Source organism: Onychomys torridus, chromosome 12, assembly GCF_903995425.1.
Source record: "Onychomys torridus chromosome 12, mOncTor1.1, whole genome shotgun sequence".
NCBI classification, from domain to species: domain Eukaryota; kingdom Metazoa; phylum Chordata; class Mammalia; order Rodentia; family Cricetidae; genus Onychomys; species Onychomys torridus.
Genome location: NC_050454.1, coordinates 14,138,627 through 14,157,939, shown reverse-complemented (window position 1 = coordinate 14,157,939; position 19,313 = coordinate 14,138,627). Strand labels below are relative to the sequence as shown.

Genomic DNA, 19,313 nt, shown 5'->3' with positions numbered 1-19,313 from the left:
ATTTTGAAATGGCTCTATGGCTCAGCAGGTAAAGATGCTCACAGCCAAGCCTGATAACCAAAGTTTAATCCCTGGGACCCACTACACAAAGTTGTCCTCTGCCCTCAACACAGGCTGATATGTATGCCATCACATGTGTATACTCCTCTCAACTAAAAATAAAATTAAAAATTATAAATATTTTTGTTTAGATGTGTGTGTGTGTGTGTGTGTGTGTGTGTGTGTGTGTGTGTGTGTGTGTAGAAGCCAAAAGAGGGTGTTGGATCCTCTTGAGCTGGGCCTACAGAAGGGTCTGAGTGCCATGCAGGTGCTGGGAGCCAAACTCTGGTCCTCTGCAAGAGCAGAAGGGCTTTTAACCACTGAGCCATCCCTTTAGCCCCAAAATAGAGTATCTTAGAGGAGAAAGAAATTCAGGCTGCCCATTATTTTAAGGAGGCTATGCCCCTGTCACTTCATGAATGATGGGAGTAATCACTGTCATTCTCTCAGTTCAGCCCATCATATCCAAGGCATAGAGAGATGGCACCAGCCTCAATGTTGTGAGATGGACTACTTTTCCAGGAGCACAGCCAGTGGGAGTACCCCTGACCCTGTAGGGGGGGGGGTCTTTCTTGCTATCTGCCCTTTTTCCTGGATATTGCCCTCCTAAGAATACCTCAGCAAGAGTTAGAGGCTTAGGACTCTATTGTGGAATATTAGCTTAAGGTGTGTTACATTCATTTATGCTGTGGAACATTTGTTTAATGATGCAAAGGTGTGTTGCATTCCTTTATGTTGCATTTGTTTAACTATGTAAAGCTGTGTTACTTTGCCTGTCTAAAACACCTGATTGATCCAATAGAGAGCTAAATGGCCAATAGCTAGGCAGGAGATGGGTAGACAGGGATGCCAGATAGAGAGAATAAATAGGAGAAATCAAGGCTCAGGAGAAAAAAGAAGGAGCCAGAAAAGGAGGAGTGGAGGACACCAGGAGCCAGCCACCCAGCTAGCCATGCAGTAAGAAGGAAAGAAAGCTATATAGAATAGAGAAAGGTAAAAGCCCAGAGGTAAAGGGTAGATGGGACAATTTAAGTTAGAAAACCTGGCTAGAAACAAGCCAAGCTAAGGCCAGTCATTCATAAGAAAGAATAAGTCTCCATGTATTTATCTGGGAGCTGGATGGCAGACCCCAAAACAGTAAAAACAAAAGCAAAACCCAATTACAGGCCTTCCATGCCTCAGCTGAGAACTGGCAACTATTTCTGCTGATAAGTTTCCCTAAAGGAGCCCACGTATGTTTCCAAGACATGGGTGTGCTGGGCAGCTTTCGTGGGATTTCTTTGGTTCCCCTTTCTCTGGAGGAGAGAGGACAGCATAGAGAAACTCCAGTGCAGGCCACCAACACAACAAGCTTCTCTTCTCAGGCACCTATGGACTCCAGGGACAAGACTAGAAGGGTTAAGGTAGTCCAGGAGATGGATGCTTGCTCTGGAATCCACCCTGGCTCAGAAGAACAAGAAAGAAAAATTCTCAAGGCTCCAGGCAGATCAGAGGGAATACTGAGAGAGGTGTGTGGGGGCCAGGAAGGGACCAGAAGAATCTGACAGGCTAAGGGCAGAGTAAGGGTAGAGCTCTGTGGTTCTCCCTGCTCTGATCTGGACATGCCCCAGATCTGCTGTTGGCTGGAGAAGGTGTCCTGCTAGGTCTGTGGCTCACAAAATGCCACATAGCCTCCTGAAGCAGCAGGGCTCCACTTGGCTCTGAAATTCCAGGCTAGCTAGTGCCAAGAAGCATTGCAATTTGTGTGAGGTTTTTATTCTTCCTACACTGCCCACAGTAACTGACTTAATTAGTGGGGGTGGCTCTTGACACTACTACCCACTCCCCCACCTTTATCTCCTCAAACAAATCATTTTTATAAAAGTCTCATTTCATTTAGTACTCAGAACTCCATGCACTAACTGGTAGGAATTTCCATTCTCATCTCACAGAGACAAGTGAAAAAAGCATGCCCAAGGTCACAAAATTAGTAATTGTGCTAGATCCAGGGTAAATAAACTTTACATTAGTAAATGCACCTAAAAGAAAGAGGTAGACCAGTAAGCACACCTAAAGAAAGAGGTAGACCAGTTGGTAGACTGAAGTGAGCCTGCTTTCTCTGACTGGCATCTCATTTATTTCTGTGCCTCTTGTTCCTTGGTTCAAAAGCCTTTTTATATTTTCTTTTCTGTTTTAAAGTTTATACATCATTTATTATTTAAAAATTTAAGTATGTGGGGGGGTGTGGGTGGGTATGGGTGTGGGTGGTGTATACATACATGGGTGATACATACACACACACGATACAGGAGGCTTTGCCTGGCTTTTATGTGGGTGTGGGGGATTTGAACTCATTTCCTTATGCTTGCCCAGAAGGCCTCTTACATACTAAGCCACCTTCTCAGCCTTTCTTCCCATATTCTCTAACAAACACGGTTTCAAATTCACTTGACAATCTGGGTTCCTGCCTCCCTTGTCTCCTCAGCAATCCTGAGGTCCTCTCGAAGCAAAGGGCTTGGCTGTCTGCTGACTCCCTTGGACATACATTCAGCCATTTCCTAAGTGAGGCCTCATTCTCCTCTGCACCTAAGCATATCACACACGGCAGGCAGAGGACACCCCTCAAAGACGGCTGCATCCTCATCCCTGGAACCTGTGCATATGTGACATAGCAAAGAGATCTGGGCACGTATGACTACAGATTCTGGGATGGGGAGAGTATGCTGGGGTACTAGGTGGGTCCAGAATAATCACAAGGGCCCCTAAAAGCAGAAGAGGGAGGCAGGAGGGTCAGAAAAAGAGCTGTGATGGAGAAGCAGAGGCTGGAGAGAGTGTGCTCGCTGTCAGCTGGGGTAAAGGTGGCAGGCACAAGAGCGAGGAAGCAGAGCAGCTCCTAGAAGCAGGAGGAATCAAACAATCAACTCCTCTAGAGGCTCTAGTGCAGTGGTCCTCACCCTCCCTAATCCTGCGACCCTTTAATACAGCTCCTCATGGTGTGGTGACCCCCTCAACCATAACATTATTTCCATTGCTACTTCACAACTGTAATTTTCCTACTGTTAGAATCATAATGTAAATATTTTTTGGAGACAGAGGTTAGCCAAGGGGGTCGAGATCCACAGGTTGAGAACCACTGCTCTGGAGACCATGTCTCTGTTTGTGCCATTAATTTATTTCATCAAGACCCGTTTTGGGCTTCTGACCTGTATAACTGTAAGAGAACATATGTTTGTTGTTTCAAGACAGTGGATTTGTTGCAGCAGCAGTAGAAAGTTGAGCTGGGGATGTAGCTCAGTTGGAAGAGTGCTTGCCTAACACTCATGAGGTCCTGGGTTCAATTAGTTCATTAGTCCCCATCCTCATTAGTTCACTAAGTTGAATGGTAAGGAATGTAAAGTTGTCACCTCTCTTTTCATATGCTATTGGTGACAAGGCAGACCCGGCCTTGGTTCTGGCTCCTCATTGAAGGGACTTTGGGGTTAGAGTTTAGACTCAAGAGGAAATTAATTAAACACCAGGGGCCTTGACTCAAATTGATGACATCAGCTGCGTTTATCTACTACTTGTCAATTGAAGCTTTGTACCCCCACCCCAGAGAATGGACTGGAAAGGTGGCTGGGTGGCTAAGAGAGCTATTATACTCTTGCAGAGGACCTGAGTTCAAGTCCCAGCACCCATATCAGGCAGCTCACAGATGCCTCTAACTCCATTTGATACTCTGATATCTCTCACATACAAATAAACGATAATGTTTAACACATAAACTGCCATCTTGAGTCCCATCTTTAAACACTCTGAGAATCCTGAAGAGAATGATTGAATCCTGAACTTCAGACTCTCCACCAACTTAAATTGTTTATATATGCTGCATCTGATTATGTAAATTAGAGGGTGGATTAGTATGACCTTCAGAGACACCTGAGAAAGGTTCCCAGCCTTGAGTTCAACAATGCTCTAAGGGACCAGTGTTGGGCCTGAAAGGATGGATGAGAGGTTAAGATCACTGGCTGCTCTTCCAGAAGACATGGACTCACATGACAGCTTTCCAGTACCCACATGATGGCTCACAATCATCTGTAATCCTAGTCTCAGGGGATCAGATGTCCTCTTTTGGTCTCCATAGGCTCCAAGCATGCATGTGGTGCACAGACATACATGCAAATAAGACACTCATATACATAAAATAATTTTAAAACATCGAAAAAAAAAAAAAGGAATGCTCTGCAATTAGGCTGTACACACACAGAAAGGCCAAGGGTGGTGGCTGAAGAGTTCATTGAATGACCTGTGGTTGTATCTTTACCTGAGACAGTTCTACAATTGGTGAGCTACCTGGAGCAGGTGAGGTGGGTGTCAGGCACTGTGTAGAGTTTCTTTAGCCTTGAATAGTTGAAAGGGTTGACTGAAGAGTTAACAGGTAAGTTAATGATCGGATCAATGGATAGTGTGAAAGTTGGCAGATGGATTACTAGGTGGGTCAATCAGTAAACGGCTTAGGGGAGGGACTCATTCATGGTCCCAGAAGGTCAGATATAATCATCTTCATTCAGACATCACCTCCTACAGCTGTGGGCTTGTTGGTGAAAGTTTTAGTACAGGATTCTGCATATGGTGCTACATACACTAATTGGGCTGACATTTATAAATATCCTTTAGGATTATATGATAGCTAATCTTTATTGTCAACCACATCTAGAATCAACTAGACTCAAACAGTTGAGCACAACTTTTTTTTTTGGACTGGATCTTTTGAGGTGAGAAGATCCACCTTAAATCTAGGCTACATCTTCTGGTGGCAGTCTACACAAAGGACATAGAAGAAGGAAGCTTTTGCTTTTAGTCTGCTTGCTCTGATTTTCATTGGCAAATTCATCTATCCTGCTACTGAGGCATTCCTTTGCTGGTATTAGAACTTACTTCTTTGGGACTCCAATGTAGACAGACCAGCTGAGATATCCAGTCTCATAGAGGGAACAACTGCCAGACTTGGGCCTTTCCATCAGGGGGCAGCCAGTGTTGGATTAGCTGGACCACAGCCAGTAAGGTATCTATATATACCTTACATATTCAGTTCTGTCCCTCTAGAGAACCCTGACTAATACAACCATAAACCTTGTCTGAATGAGCCACTGACAGGCATGTTTAGTCATCGTAGAGACCTGCAATATATGGGTTTTATATGATGCTTGTTAATGCGCCATCTGAGGTCCCATCTACACCACCTGTCAGTGGTCAGCCTGCTGGTCCCATCTCAGCTGGTTAACTCCTTCCATGTAGACCCCAGACAGGCTCTCTTCACACAGAACTGTTAGGCACTCACGCATGTGCACATTACAAGTGCAGGTGGCCAATGTCCACCTGGACTCCCCCTTTAGTTTGGGGAAATAGGAACCAGGAGATAAATTCTAACTCCTTCTCCATCTGGAAGAGGGTCTTAAGACGGGTGTTCTGCAGTCTCTCAGGCCCTTCCAAAGCTCCTGCATGGCTGTCAGTCTGTCCTTTCTGCCTCTCACTCCTTATTAAAGTGGTAGCTTGTAAACATTTACTTTCCAAGGAACCTAGGCTGAGACCTGATAAATGTTACAGCTATGTGATCTAGCTGGGGCTAAATACAAGAATTTTGGATCCTATTAGAGGTTCAACCTGCTTACCACCTGCCCCTTCCCCACAACACTGAGCTATTCATTTTGGTGTCCCTACACTGAGCATACAGTTTCCAATTTTCATAATGACTGGGTCCTCTCTTATTCTTCTCTGTAAGATGAATCACATCAGACTAAGGATGCTCTTCTTGAGTCTCTGTGCATTATTTGTGGCCTTGGTATCATCTTCTTCAATCTCTGTGTATATTCCAGCTCACTGCCTTTTTCTTCAGAGTGGTTGGTTGCTCTTTTAGTCTGGTGTGCAGAATTCAAAACAGAAAAAGCAGAAGCAGCCAAAGTCTTCTGTGATAGGCAGAAAATGGTCCCAAAGACACCATGTCCTGTTTCTCGGGCCCTGCCAATGTCTCCTCACTTCAAAAATGCATTTGCAAATGTGATTAAATCAAGGCTCTCGAACTGGGGCTCAGTCTAAGTTATCTTGGGCCTCAGTATAAAACAGATAAAAATGAAGATGGACTTCACATGTCCCCAGAAGACAATGCATGGGAACTGTGACTTGTGATGTTGGCTTTGAATTGTAGCGACGTGGTCACAAGTCCAGAAATGCTGGCAGCCACCAAAGCTAGAGAAGGCACAAAACAAATTCCTCCAAAGCCTGTGTGTGTGTTGGGGGGGAGGGGTTCAATCCTGCTTCTTGGCCTTGGTTTTTGACTCAGTAAGACTGATTTGAGATTTCTGTACTCTGCAGTTAGGAGGAAAAATGTGTTTCTGCTGTTTTAAAGGCATCTGGTCTGTGTGATTAATTACAGTGGCCACAGGAAACTTCATGAATACAGGTTCTTCTTTAAAAGGTCCTTCAGATATGACCACTGAGGTCAGAGGACTACAAGTTCAAGGCTAGCCTGGGCTACATAGTGAGTTCCAGGCTAACCTGAACCACATTAAGACCCTGTCAATGAAACAAAAACAAAACAGGTTCTCAGGGATCGCTGTCCTCAGCTTTTCATGAGCAGTTGGCTTTATTTCACATCTCCTACCTCAGCCTCCTAAGTGCTGTTATTAACCATGCCCAGCTCAGCCTGTCTTTGTTGTACTTTATGTGTATTGATGTTAGCCTGCATGTGTGGCTGTATACTACATTCTCTGGTGCAAATGAAGGCCAGGAGAGGATCTCTAATCCCCTAGAACTAGAGTTACAGACAGTTGTAAGCCATCACATAGGTCCTGGGAATTGAGTGTGGGTCCTTTGGAAGAGCAAGAAGCATTCTTAACCACTGAGCCCTCTCTCCAACCTGTCCAGCCTTTAAAAATATTTAAAAGCTTTATGTGAATGTGTGTGCCTAAATGAGGTTATGTGTACTGCATGCATGCAAGCACCCATGGAGGCCAGCAGGCACTGGATCCTCTGGAATTGGAGTTACAGGTAGTTGTGGGCTCTTAAACGCCAAGCCATGTCTCTGGGCACTCAGTCTGACTTTGGTTTCTCTCTCTCTCTGTGTGTGTGTGTGTGTGTGTGTGTGTGTGTGTGTGTGTGTGTGTGTGTGTATGTGTGTGTGTGTATGTGTGTGTGTGTATGTGTGTGTATGTGTGTGTATATGTGTGTGTGTGTGTGTGTGTGTGTGTGTGTGTAAATCATAGCACACCTGTGGGAGTCGGAGGATAACTTGTAAAAGTTGGTTTCCCCTTCTATCACTGGACTCTGGGAATAGACCTCAGGTGGTCAGGCTCAGCAGCAAATCCCCTTGTCAGGCCAGCCTGCTGGCTCTTTTTATGGTGTTTTCATTCCCACAAGTTTATTCCATCCCAAAGTCTGCACTCTTTCAAAGCGTCTAAAGGTGCTCAGACATTTGTTCTTTAAGCAAAGCTGGGTATCGTTTCCAGATGTAGCGAACGAGAGCTTGTTTTCCAGAAGAGAAGAAGGCCTTAAGTTTTAGCTGACCCCTCATGCCCTTCTCAGCCCTCCTCTACTCTAAGCCTTCCTGTGGTAATATATTGTGTACCCTAATAAAATTTTCCTGAATATCAGAGGACAGAACAAGCCACTAGATTAGACATAGAGGTCAGGCAGTGGTGGCACACACCTTGAATCCTAGCACTCAGGAGGCAGAGATCTGTCTGGATTCTCAGAGTTCAAAGCCACCCTGGACTACATGAGATTGACTCAGTCTAGGAGAGAAACAGAGCCAGGCAGTGGTGACATACACCTTAATCCCAGTACTGGGAAGCACACAGGCCTTTAATCCCAGGAAGTGATGGCTGGGCGGAGAAAGGTATATAGGGTGTGAGGAGACAGGAACTAGAGGCTTTTTCGGCTGGAGTCTTACAGGTGAGAACTCAGAGGATTTCAGTCAGAGGATTCCTGGAGTTGGCAGCGAGGTGAGACGTGGCAGCGGCTTGTTCCTTTGCCTCTCTGATCTTCAGGAAAATTTTATTAGGGTACACATATATCACCACACCTTCCCGTCTAACATGCAGGTGTTTTATAAAATGTGTTCACAGTGTATCCCACACTGAATTGTGGGTAGCAATGTTAAAGATGTGCAGCCCAGGCCACGGCAAGGTCAGCACAGCATCTCAGGAAAATGCACAGAAGAGTCTAAAGAGACCCAGCAGTCCATCCCTCCATGCTCAGCAGTGGCGGTGAAACAGGAGCCTGGGCCAGGGGCTCAACTTACCAGGAAGCCTGGCCCCCAGTGCTGGATGCTCGTGATGAGTGCCAGGCCCAGCTCACAGAGGAGCCAAGAGTCCTGTCTCCTCGGGCTATTCACGTCATAAAACAGCTGCAAAGGTGTCGGGGAGTCGGGGACTACACACATTTCTAACAACACCAGTCATGGTTAGGCAATTCATAATCTTTTATTTCCTTCTCTTCCCTCCACCCCCTTTGATAAAGGGTCTTGTTACACAGCCCAGATTGTCTCCATCGCTCGAGTCCTGGGGTTCCAGGTGACTACCATGCCTGCCTGGCCTGTTATTTGGCTCTTTAACTAAAAAGCACTTCTCCAAACAGTAACAGCCGACAAATGCACACATCCGCTGATCCTGCATTCTACTTCTGAGGACTTATCTGCAGGTATGCTTCACGACTGTGCACACAGACCTAATGACTGACTCATTGCAGAAGTGTCTGTAATAGCGAGAAAATCAGAATGAATCAAAATGCCGTCATCATGAGACTGATTGAATAAATTATGCTGTATTCAGACATCGAGGCATTATGAGGAAACTGTGTAAGTGCCATCATGGAAATGTTTCCAAGGCAAAGTAAGGGAGAAGGCAAGATGCTGTGGAGCATGTGTATGCAGACTGCATTTGTGGATGGGAAGGTAGAAGAACCCCCTTTCCTATGTGTAAAGAGATGGCTGCTGTATGTAAGAAGTGGTTGCCTCTGTGGTGGGGGATGGGCACTAAGCAGATGAGACCAAGGAGGAGAAGGAGACTTTTATCCTGTGTATAATTATACTCTGTGACTTGGAACCATGTGAGTGTAGTGTGTACTTAAAAAAAAACAATAAAATTAAAATAAGTATTTTTTGTGCTCCTTACAATAAGAAATCTGGTTTTGGTTCTCCATGTCTGATTGTGTTAGTGTCACATGATCACCCTGGAGTCCTGTGGGTGATCATGTAACACTAAGGTTGGGTACATGTGGAAGCCACGGCCACACCTTGCGTCTGGTGAGACATGCCACTTCAGACTCAAATGTGATTTCTGCCGTCCACAGCTGTGAGGGAAGACCAGTCTGGGGGTTTCTCACTGGTAGAAGCAGTTCCCAAAGGTTCTGAGATTTGGGTCCCCCATCTCCAGGGCAGCTTCTAGAAAGGAGGGGTCCAGCAAGGGTCTAGTAGGGAGGCATCAGCTGTTCCCGACTCACGAGGGAAGAATGGTGGTAGCGATCTCGGGTGGCAAAGTCTGTGTTCTCCTGGGTAAGCTGAGTCATTGCCATGGCAACCTTGGCTGGGGATGGTGCCAAGATGATCTGCTCCCGGGCGGACCTCAGGCTCCTTCAGGGGGAGACAACGGATGGGGAGAAGAGAGGAAGACGCAGATGAGCAGTGAAAGCCTGCTGTCCTAACATTCAGCCTCTATTCAAATGTTTAAAACATGACTGGTGAGAACTGTAACAGTCTGCGAACTCAAAGTAGGAGACATGGCAGCAAGTGGAGAGAGCAACATCTACTGTTCTTAAGTGGGACAGTATAAAAATGTACTTTCCGATAGGAGATGCCCACACTGAAGATGGTATTGTGAGAGTTCTGAAACTTTTCCTTGTTCTTTGTCAAATGAGAGAACGGAATGGCAAATCTGCAGACTGGAGAAGAGTGGAACGAGAAACCACTTTGATTCATTAGAAAGTAAGTTGAGGTGTTACACAGGCTGCTGGGGAGAAAGGGTATCCATGGTATCCCTACAGCCAACCTTGCATACGACAATGCCACCTTTCCAGGCAGGATGTGCTATGGCTGCAGTAGTGGTGGGAAGGTTGTGGGTGTAACCAACTGCTTTTGGATTGGATTTGAGCCTGCTCCACAGGAAAGAATTAAGGCTTAGGACCATAAACCTGGTCAGAAGCCATGGCTTAGGAGATTACAGGACCCGGGAGGAACCTACTACTGTTATTTTACTAAAGAACCTGTTGTCAAACGGCCTTCTACGTTGATTGCTTATATACACAGATTAGCTGCCCTCAACCTTAGCCAGAGAAGCTTTGCTCTGCAGCAGGCGTCAGTTAATACAAAGACTCATAACTGGTCAAAGTGCTGAGAATGAGTGTCTATTGAGCGCTAAGCCCTAAATGAGATGTCTGTATCAATCCTTGTCACCAAGGCTGAGGGAGCATAAGGAAGAGGGCCAGAATGAAGGAGTCAGAGAATAGGGCGGGGTGCCGTGAAATACTGTCCTTTGGACACGGCATGACCACTGCACACATGAGCTCACTGCAGCTGGGATTGCTCACACACAGTCAAGTCAACAAGATCAATGGACATTCCAACAGGCAACACTTACTGGACTCAGGGCTGTTACAGAAGAAGGAGAGGACATGAGATGGGAAGGGGGGGGGTGCTGCAGGTGCCCGGGGGATTGGGTGCACATGATCAAGATGCATTGCTTACGTGTATGGAATTTATCAACAGAAAAACAAACAAAAGATGTGCTATAAAAAAGAAGGAAGAAAGGAAAGAGAGGGGAAAAAGAAAAGGAAAGGAAAGGAAGAAGAAAAAGGAAAGAAGGAAGGAAGGAAGGAAGGAAGGAAAGAAGGAAGGAAGGAAGGAAGTTGAGTGAGGAGTGGTTTCCAAGGCACCAAGCTTACTCAGCAAGCAGCTAAGGGGTAAAGCACTGAGGCTTTGGGGACCAAAGTGGTAAAGACAAAGAGAAGCCCAGCTTTAGAGTCCACTGACATCAGCCTGTGCACATCCAGGTGGATACACCAGTGAAAATCATGTTCCAGGCTGGTTCCCGAGGAAGGTATTAGGGGCTGGGTAAGGCATTGCTGCTCTTATCTCTGTCCCTCATCAGCTGGTGGCCTCGGGATGCCTCTGTCTCCACAGGCCTGTTTTCTCACCCCTCCATGGCCCTTCCAGGTCCATAGCCTGTCAGGCTGTTGAGTTCTCACAGAGACACAAATTTCCTCTGAACATCTTCCCCTCATATTTAATAGAATCAGCTATTTCACTCAGAGTAACGTTCAAGTGCTCAAACCAGGAATGTAAAAAGACCAAGAGTGATGTGAAAAGACAGATGTCTAAGGATGTGAGTCTGTAGAACTTAAGCAGCTGTGTCCAGTGACTCTGGAAAGCGTCTGATCACATGATCCGGGCACCACAGCCATTTGTTCAGAACATATCTAAATGAGTTAGGCTAAGAGTTCTTAAAAACTGAATTTGCTTCTGTAAGAGTGGAATCCACAAAATAGAAGTGACCAAAATGCCACACTAGACAATCATATATGTTTTGTTTTGAACGGGTAAAAGCCACGCATTCTTCTGGATTCAGGGAAATCAGCTTCCTAGAATGGCTTGCAGACTCTCATCCTGGCAGTTGCTATGGCTCCCGGGAAGAAAGTCTTCTAAAAGTCAGGGTTGACCTCACAGAGTAACCGCGAGGAACAGGTATAATAGAGGACAGGACACAGCAAACGCTTCTGCCCAAACACACTCAACAGTGACACGCCCTTGGTTTTGAAGGACGTTTTGGAAAAAGTCAAAACTACAAGGCGGAAAGCAGGGCTACCAGTTTCTATTTTTAAGCCACTTCTTGGCCCTTCCCACCTCTAAATCATCACAAAACACACCCAGGAGCTGTGGTGGGGCCAGCAAGTTTGATGCTGACTTGGCCAAGGCTCCACACTCCACTTCACTAGTCCAGAGCTGGGTACTGAGCAAGGAGCTGTGTGGAGTAATTTCTGTTCCAACGAAAGGGCTGTCTTTTCCTATGAACACCCTCCTAATACAGAGACCTTGACAGTGACATCCTAGGAATTCAGAGTACAGCTGAAGGACCTGTGTAAACTCCACCGCCATTTTTTTTTTTTTTTTAGGCTTTCAAGCCAGAAATGACTAAATACATTCTCATAAATCAGATTATACCAAATATCCCCACCCACACTTTTGAAGCTCAAAATTTTGTAGGCGGCTCCTATACCAAACCTATTTCCACTTAATCCACTTTTTCTCAGTAGTAGGTTATGGGGGAAAGAGATCTGGGTAGGTGTGCTGCGACCTGGGCCATCCAGCCTCATGCCTCAGACAGGAAGAGAGGCAGAGGTTACCCCGCACTCACCACAGCTCCAAGGAGGACATACAGCAGCCAGGAAATGCGGCCGACAGACAGTTCTCGCTCTATTCCCATCCTCCATTTCTGGGCCCTCAAATCTCCACTCCTCCCTTTGTTTCCATAACCTTAACACCTTTTTCTCTGTCCTCCCAAGCTGTAGCACCAAATTCTCACTCCCTGTGCCAAGTTGAACAGAGTAGCAGTATTTTCAGAGCACTGTCTCAACAGGATGCAGGGGTAGGGGCTGGAGAGATGGCTCTGTAGTTAACAGAAAGCACTGCTCTTGCAGAGGACCTGAGTTCTGTTTTCCCAGCACTCAAGTCGGGCAGCTTACAACCGCCTGTAACTCCAGTTCCAGAGGAATCTAACAACTCTGGCCTCCTAAGGCGCCTACACTCATGTGCATGTACTCCCTTCTCTAATACATATAATTAAAAAGAAAAAAGGATGTCAGGGAGTGCGGAGTGATGGTTCAGTGTTCATGGAGTTGGGGTTCTGGAGATGAACACTGACGATGGCTATAAGACAATATGATTGTATTTAATGCCATGAATATGAACTTGCAGATGATTGGGATGATACATTTTATGTTTTGTGTGTTTTACCACAATAAAAAATATACCTAGGAGGGAAACACAAAGAGAGAAAAAGGATTGCACGCCTACATCTGGAATCAATGGGAATGGGTCCTAAATTTCATTAGCAATGACTGGGCGTGGAAGGTACAGATATTGGCAGACACAAACCACATGTCTAGAGTTTCAAAATCAAACCATCAAAATGAAATCAAATAAGCCCTGGGCTGTATTCTGCTTGGACTTGCCTGGATGGCCTGCAGCTTTGGCTTCTCACTGACAGTGAAAGGGGACACAGGGCAGAAGTCATTTCCAGAACCCCGAGGCCTTAAAGGATGAGGAAGTTTGGGCTTCCCACTAGGGTGGGAAGGAGCCAGAGGGAAGGGGTATCAGTAACATTCCCTTCGGGATAAGGCCTCCCATTTGTGTGTGTGTGTGAGTGTGTCTGTGTATGTGTGTGTGTGTCTGTGTGTATGTGTGAGTGTGTCTGTGTATGTGTGTGTCTGTGTATGTGTGTGTGTGTCTGTGTGTATGTGTATGTGTGTCTGTGTGTGTGTATGTGTGTGTGTGTCTGTGTGTGTATGTGTGTGTGTGTGTGTGTGTGTGTGTGTGTGTGTGTGTGTACACCTATGCATGCATGCCAGGCTTACTGCAGTCCTTCACAGCATCTCATCCAAGTCTATACTTGGCTTATAGAGTGTCTGTCACAAGTACAGTGACACCAACCACCTTTGGCCTGAGATGGGAAACATGAGATCCAATTTCACATTTCCTTAGGCTTTGATCTTGGGCCTGATTAAGTACTGGTGGGAATGTGACTCAGACCGTCAACTCCTGAGATCAGCTCTAGTGACCTGTTACCCAATATTCAGACTCTAGATGAAGGCTGGGCTCATGAGAGACTGGGGACATGAAGGGAGAGGGCATGAGCCTACAGGTGGTTCTAAGGAGCTGAAGCTGGGAAAAGAGGTGTGAAGGACACGGAGGAGTGAGTGCTGGGTACTGAGTGAGGACAGTGAGCAGTGAGTGCTGGGTACTGAGTAAGGGCAGTGAGGAGTGAGTGCTGGGTACTGAGTAAGGGCAGTGAGGAGTGAGTGCTGGGTACTGAGTGAGGACAGTGAGCAGTGAGTGCTGGGTACTGAGTGAGGACAGTGAGCAGTGAGTGCTGGGTACTGAGTGAGGACAGTGAGCAGTGAGTGCTGGGTACTGAGTGAGGACAGTGAGGAGTGAGTGCTGGGTACTGAGTGAGGACCGTGAGGAGCAGACACCAGGCACCCAGAGCTTCTCCACCATCAAGCTCTACACCACAGGCCAGGCCCAAGCACAGACAGGAACAAGACCCCCAGGCACCTCCCGAGACTGGGCCACTTGTCCACCCCTGTACCAGCCTCCCTGGGCACAGACCTGCAGGAGGGCATCAGGAGGGACTTCATCCATCGGAAAAAGCTGAAGTTGGAGGCTGAGCCTGTGAGGAAGATATGGGCATACATTTTGAGGATTTTTCAGACATCTTGAACCCCAGTTTCATCAGAGACTTACACACCCCTTAACACACACACACAACTTTTATGTGTGTGCATATACAGAATGAACATGCTTTCCCACTGGAACCCAAGAGTGTTCACTGTCACTATCATACAGCCTGGAAGCAGCCCTCCTCGTGCTCAGGGACAGTTTCCAGAAACTCATTTCTACAATACCTTTGGAGGAGACTGGGAGGAGCCTGGGAGGAGCCTGCTGTAGACAGAGAAGGATCCGTGCTGCTTCTGCCTTAGGAATTAACACACATTCTCACAGACTCATTCTTAGAGCCACATGTGTGTGCTGAATGCATGCTGTGCAATCCCCCACCAGGCCCACACACCCTGAGAACAGGGAACATGGCTTCTCCATCCTCATAACCTCACAGGATCTGGCACTTAGGACGGTTCTAACAGGTGTTAAGTGAACAACACAACTCAGCGGGCAGAAATGCTTAAAGTGAGGTGTTTTCATTTTTTTCTTTTTGTATTGGCCAAAAGAACCCTTGTGTATGACACACTGATCTAAGTTCAACCTTAAATAAACATATATAGTGAAATGTATATTTATATAACATTATATATCATGTATTTATTTATTATATACATAACATACTATATGTGTTTGTGTGTAAAATATATATTTGTATTATTTATAATATCAATGTTATTGCATATAATTATTATGTACTATAAATTATATACTAAATAATATATAATTATTATATTAATAAGCTATATAATGTATCATATAATATTACATGATTGTAAATATAACATATTTATATCATTATACTATATACTTATTCTATAATACATTATTATAGAATATATGTTACATATTATCTATTACATAAATATTGAGTTTCAGACTAGTACAGGATACTAAGTGAGACCCCCATTTCAATCAAACAAATGAAAATACCTTATCTGGGCTAGTGTGGTGCATACCTTTAATCCCAGCACTTGGGAGGTAGAGGCAGGCAGATTTCTATGAGTTTGAGGCCAATCTAGTTTACATAGAGAACTCTAGGCCAAAAAAAACAATCCTTGGCCAGGTGGTGGTGGTGGTGCTCACCTTTAATTCCAGCACTTGGGAGGCAGAGGCAGAGACAGGCATATTTCTGTGAGTTTGAGGACAGCCTGGTCTACAAAGCGAGTTCCAGGACAGCCTAGGCTATTATACAGAGAAACCTTATTGCAAAAAAACAAAACAAAACAAAACAAAAAACCAAACCCCTTTGTTGATCTGTCTTATTACTTTTCTGTTGCTGTCATTAAACCCCATGACCAAGACAACTTACAGGAGGAAGGATTTATTTGGGCTTATGGTTCCAGGGGGTTAGAGTCTATCAATGTCATTGAAGGGAAGCATGGCAGCAGACAGGCAGGGAGTCTGGAGCAGCAAGCTGAGAGTTCACATCTTAAACCACAATCAGGAAGCCAAGAAATCCAACTGGGACCAGCATGTGGCTTTAAAACCTGTGTGGTTTCTGAAACCTCAGAGCACACACCTAGTGATAGACCTCCCCTAGCAAGGCTACATCTCCTAAGCCTCCCCAAACAGTGCCACCTAGTGGATCCACATATTCAGATGTCCAAGACTATGAAGGACATTTCCTTCCAACCACCACAACCTTGGTATGATACGTTATTTATAACACCACCCCCACAAGACAGGGGTTCATGCTAGTCCAGGCTTCCTTTCTCTGCCTTTCAAGTGCTAGGATTACAGGCATGCACCACATGCTCAGCTCAAATTATGTATTTCTTTGGAAAATTAATCAACCATAATTTAAGAAAAGGCATTCCTCAATTATATGAACAGATATAGTTGAAACTGACTAATGAGGTCATGTTCAATACATGATCAGGAAATCAGCAGTATTTCAAGATGCTTGTATTAAAATCTTGTCTCGGTATCTTGTGGGGCTCCTGTGGTGAACGGAGCAAACATTATAGATCTGCAATAGTGTGTGTAATTGCAGAGAGAGAATCCTAATATATTCAGGTAATCAATATATATTCTGTAAGAAGACACAAAATAAAACCATTATTAGTTTATCTTACTTATACATGATCATTTAAATTCTAAATTATTGGCTGGGCGGTGGTGGCACACACCTTTAACCCCAGCACTCAGGAGGCAGAGACAGGTGGATCTCTGTGAGTTCAGGCCAGCCTGGTTTCCAAAGCGAGTTTCAGGAAAGGGGCAAAGCTACACAGAGAAACCCTGTCTCGAAAAACAAAAACAAAAAACCACCAAAAACTAAATTATAGACACTGGCCTGAAATTTTATTTCATACTTTCCTGTGATTGGATTTCTGGGAAAATATTTAGATTTCCTAAGATGAAGCAATCATTGATGTAATCATTATGTTAATTAAAATATATTTTATCTGTAAAATTAGATGATACAGGACCTCTTCACACCATTACTGATGTTCTGGGACATTATTTTTAGTACATGTTTTCATTTTAAATATCTAAAGTGCATTTCTGTAAAAATAATATGCCAAACTTCTGTAATTCTGAACTTTTTTTCAGTATGTCTAGTCTGTTCTTGTCCATTTGACTTGGTTAGGACTTGATATTAATTACTCTTTGTTTTTGAGATAGGGCCTTGCTGTGTAGCTCTATCTGGCCCAGAACTCACTATGTAGACTAGGCTGGCCCTGAGCTCACAGAGATCTGCTCATCTCTGTCTCTTAAGTGTTGGAATTGAAGATATGTACCACCACATCTGGTGATATTAATTGATTTATTTTACGTGTGTGTGTGTGTGTGTGTGTGTGTGTGTGTGTGTGTGTGTGTTGGAATTGCTTTATTTTAAATTGGAACATCACAGAGTTTTCTGGAAAGGGTTCCCCAGTGTGTGTGTGTGTGTGTGTGTGTGTGTGTGTGTGTGTGTGTGTGTGTGTGTAGTGCTAGGGATTAAACTCAGGGCTTTGAGCATACTATGCCAGCACTCCATCACTTAGTTACATCCATAGCCTTCCAGCATATCTTTTAAAAAATATTTATTTTTTATTTTTAACTATGTCTATATGTGTGGGTATGTTCACAAGAGTTCAGGCCTGAAGAGGACATTGAATCCCCTGAAGTAGAGTTGTAGGAAGTTGTGAACCGCCCCATGTGGGTGCTGGGAGGTGAACTTGATTCCTCTGCAAAAAGAGAAGGTACTTTAAACTCCCAAGCCATCTATCTCTTCAGTTCCTCCCCCCCACTTAATGTATCTTTTTAAAAAATAAGAACGCAGCCTGGTCTACAGAGCAAGATTCCGGACAGGCACCAAAACTACACAGCAAAACCCTGTCTCAAAAAAAACCATAATAATAATAATAATAATAATAATAATAATAATAATGTTTATTAATTATTTGAGAATTTCATACACTGAGTTTTTATCATATTCTCTGTTCCTTCTCTCAACTCCTTCCAGATCCACCCACACCTCCCCCCTATCCACCAGACTTCCAATTTTCTTCTTTAAACCCATTGAGTGCTGCCTAACTGCTCTTGGGAGGGGGGACAACCCCAGTGTGTGGTTAACCTACTAGAGGTCACACCATTAAAGAAAACTGACTCTCAGGCTGGGTACAGTGGCACACACCTTTAATCCCAGAACTTGGGAAGCAGAGGCAGGTAGATCTCTGTGAGTTCAAGGTCAACCTGGTCTAAGTATTGTGAGTTCCAGGTCAGCCAGGAACCTTTCTCTGAGCCCTATCTCAAAGAAACAATTTTTTAAAACATTGATTTTCCCTCTCCCAGTAGCTTACACATGCTCCTCTTCTAGCGATGGATTTTGTTCCTACCTCTGTTCATGTTGGGATTTTGTCTGGCTTGAGCTTGCAACAAGTTTTGTGCACAGTCCTAATCATTGTGAGTCCATATGTACAACCGCCCTGTTATGTCTGGAAAGGACTGCTTCCTTGAAGTTCTCTACCACCTTATGGTCTTTCTGCCCTTGTGTGGAGAAGATCATGAGCCTTGGAGTGAGGAATGTGGTATGTATGGCCCATATAGGGATAAGCTCTCCCCAGTCTCTTATGCTCTAGATGTCGACCAGTTGAGTGTCTCTGTGTTCATTGCCATCCACTTCAAGAAAAAGTTTCTCTGATATGGCTGATAGCTACACTCATCTATGAGTACAGCAGTAAGTCATTAAGAGTGTTTCAATGCTGTGTCTATTTAATAGTATTAGGTTCTCCCTTGGGACTTATGACCTATCTATCCACAGGTTCTTGGCCCGATTGCAGGGCCACATACAGGTTCCATCTCACAGAGTGGACCTTAGAGTAATCAGAAGGTGGTTGGTTACTCCCCTAACATGTGTGCCATCATTGCCCTGGTGGGCATATCCTGCCAGGTCCATTATTATTGTAGCTCACAGGGTTCACAGCTGGGGGGGGGGGGGGGGGTTGTTGATGATTACTTTTCTCCTCCAGTACCATGCATAGCACCTTCCAGCACCATGAAAGCTGGCCAAATTCTAGAGGGGAACCAAGAATAGTAGAAATCACCTATAATGTTTGGCGGGGACCTCGCCAGCCAAGGATTCAAAAAGAGGTAACCCGTTCTGGTTCTGGGGTTCTTATTTGCTAGCATATGGTATCTTTTTTTTTTTTTTTTTTTTTTTGAACTGAGGGCCTTGTGCTTGCTAGACAAGTGCTCTACCACTGAGCTAAATCCCCAACCCGCATATGGTATCTTGTTGGAATACTGTCCCCTCATTGTAGGGCAACTCCATTTTAAACTACTTTTATATGTGTATATGTATATTTTATGAAGTGTCTACAGTAGTAAGAATGTTTTTTTCAAA

General features: G+C 44.8%; 1 protein-coding gene across 1 annotated transcript in view; it reads right to left on the bottom strand.

Moving 5' to 3' along the window:
* Window positions 1–8,486: 8,486 nt before the first annotated feature.
* Slc12a8 (solute carrier family 12 member 8) overlaps window positions 8,487–19,313 on the bottom strand; it is a 147,132-nt gene continuing 136,305 nt past the window's right edge. The window contains exons 13-14 of the mRNA XM_036203779.1: window positions 14,375–14,435; window positions 8,487–9,625 (exon numbers count right to left, since the gene is read on the bottom strand). Coding sequence (XP_036059672.1) covers window positions 9,463–9,625; window positions 14,375–14,435 — 224 coding nt within the window. The 3' untranslated portion in view covers window positions 8,487–9,462. The remainder of the gene's footprint in view (window positions 9,626–14,374; window positions 14,436–19,313) is intronic.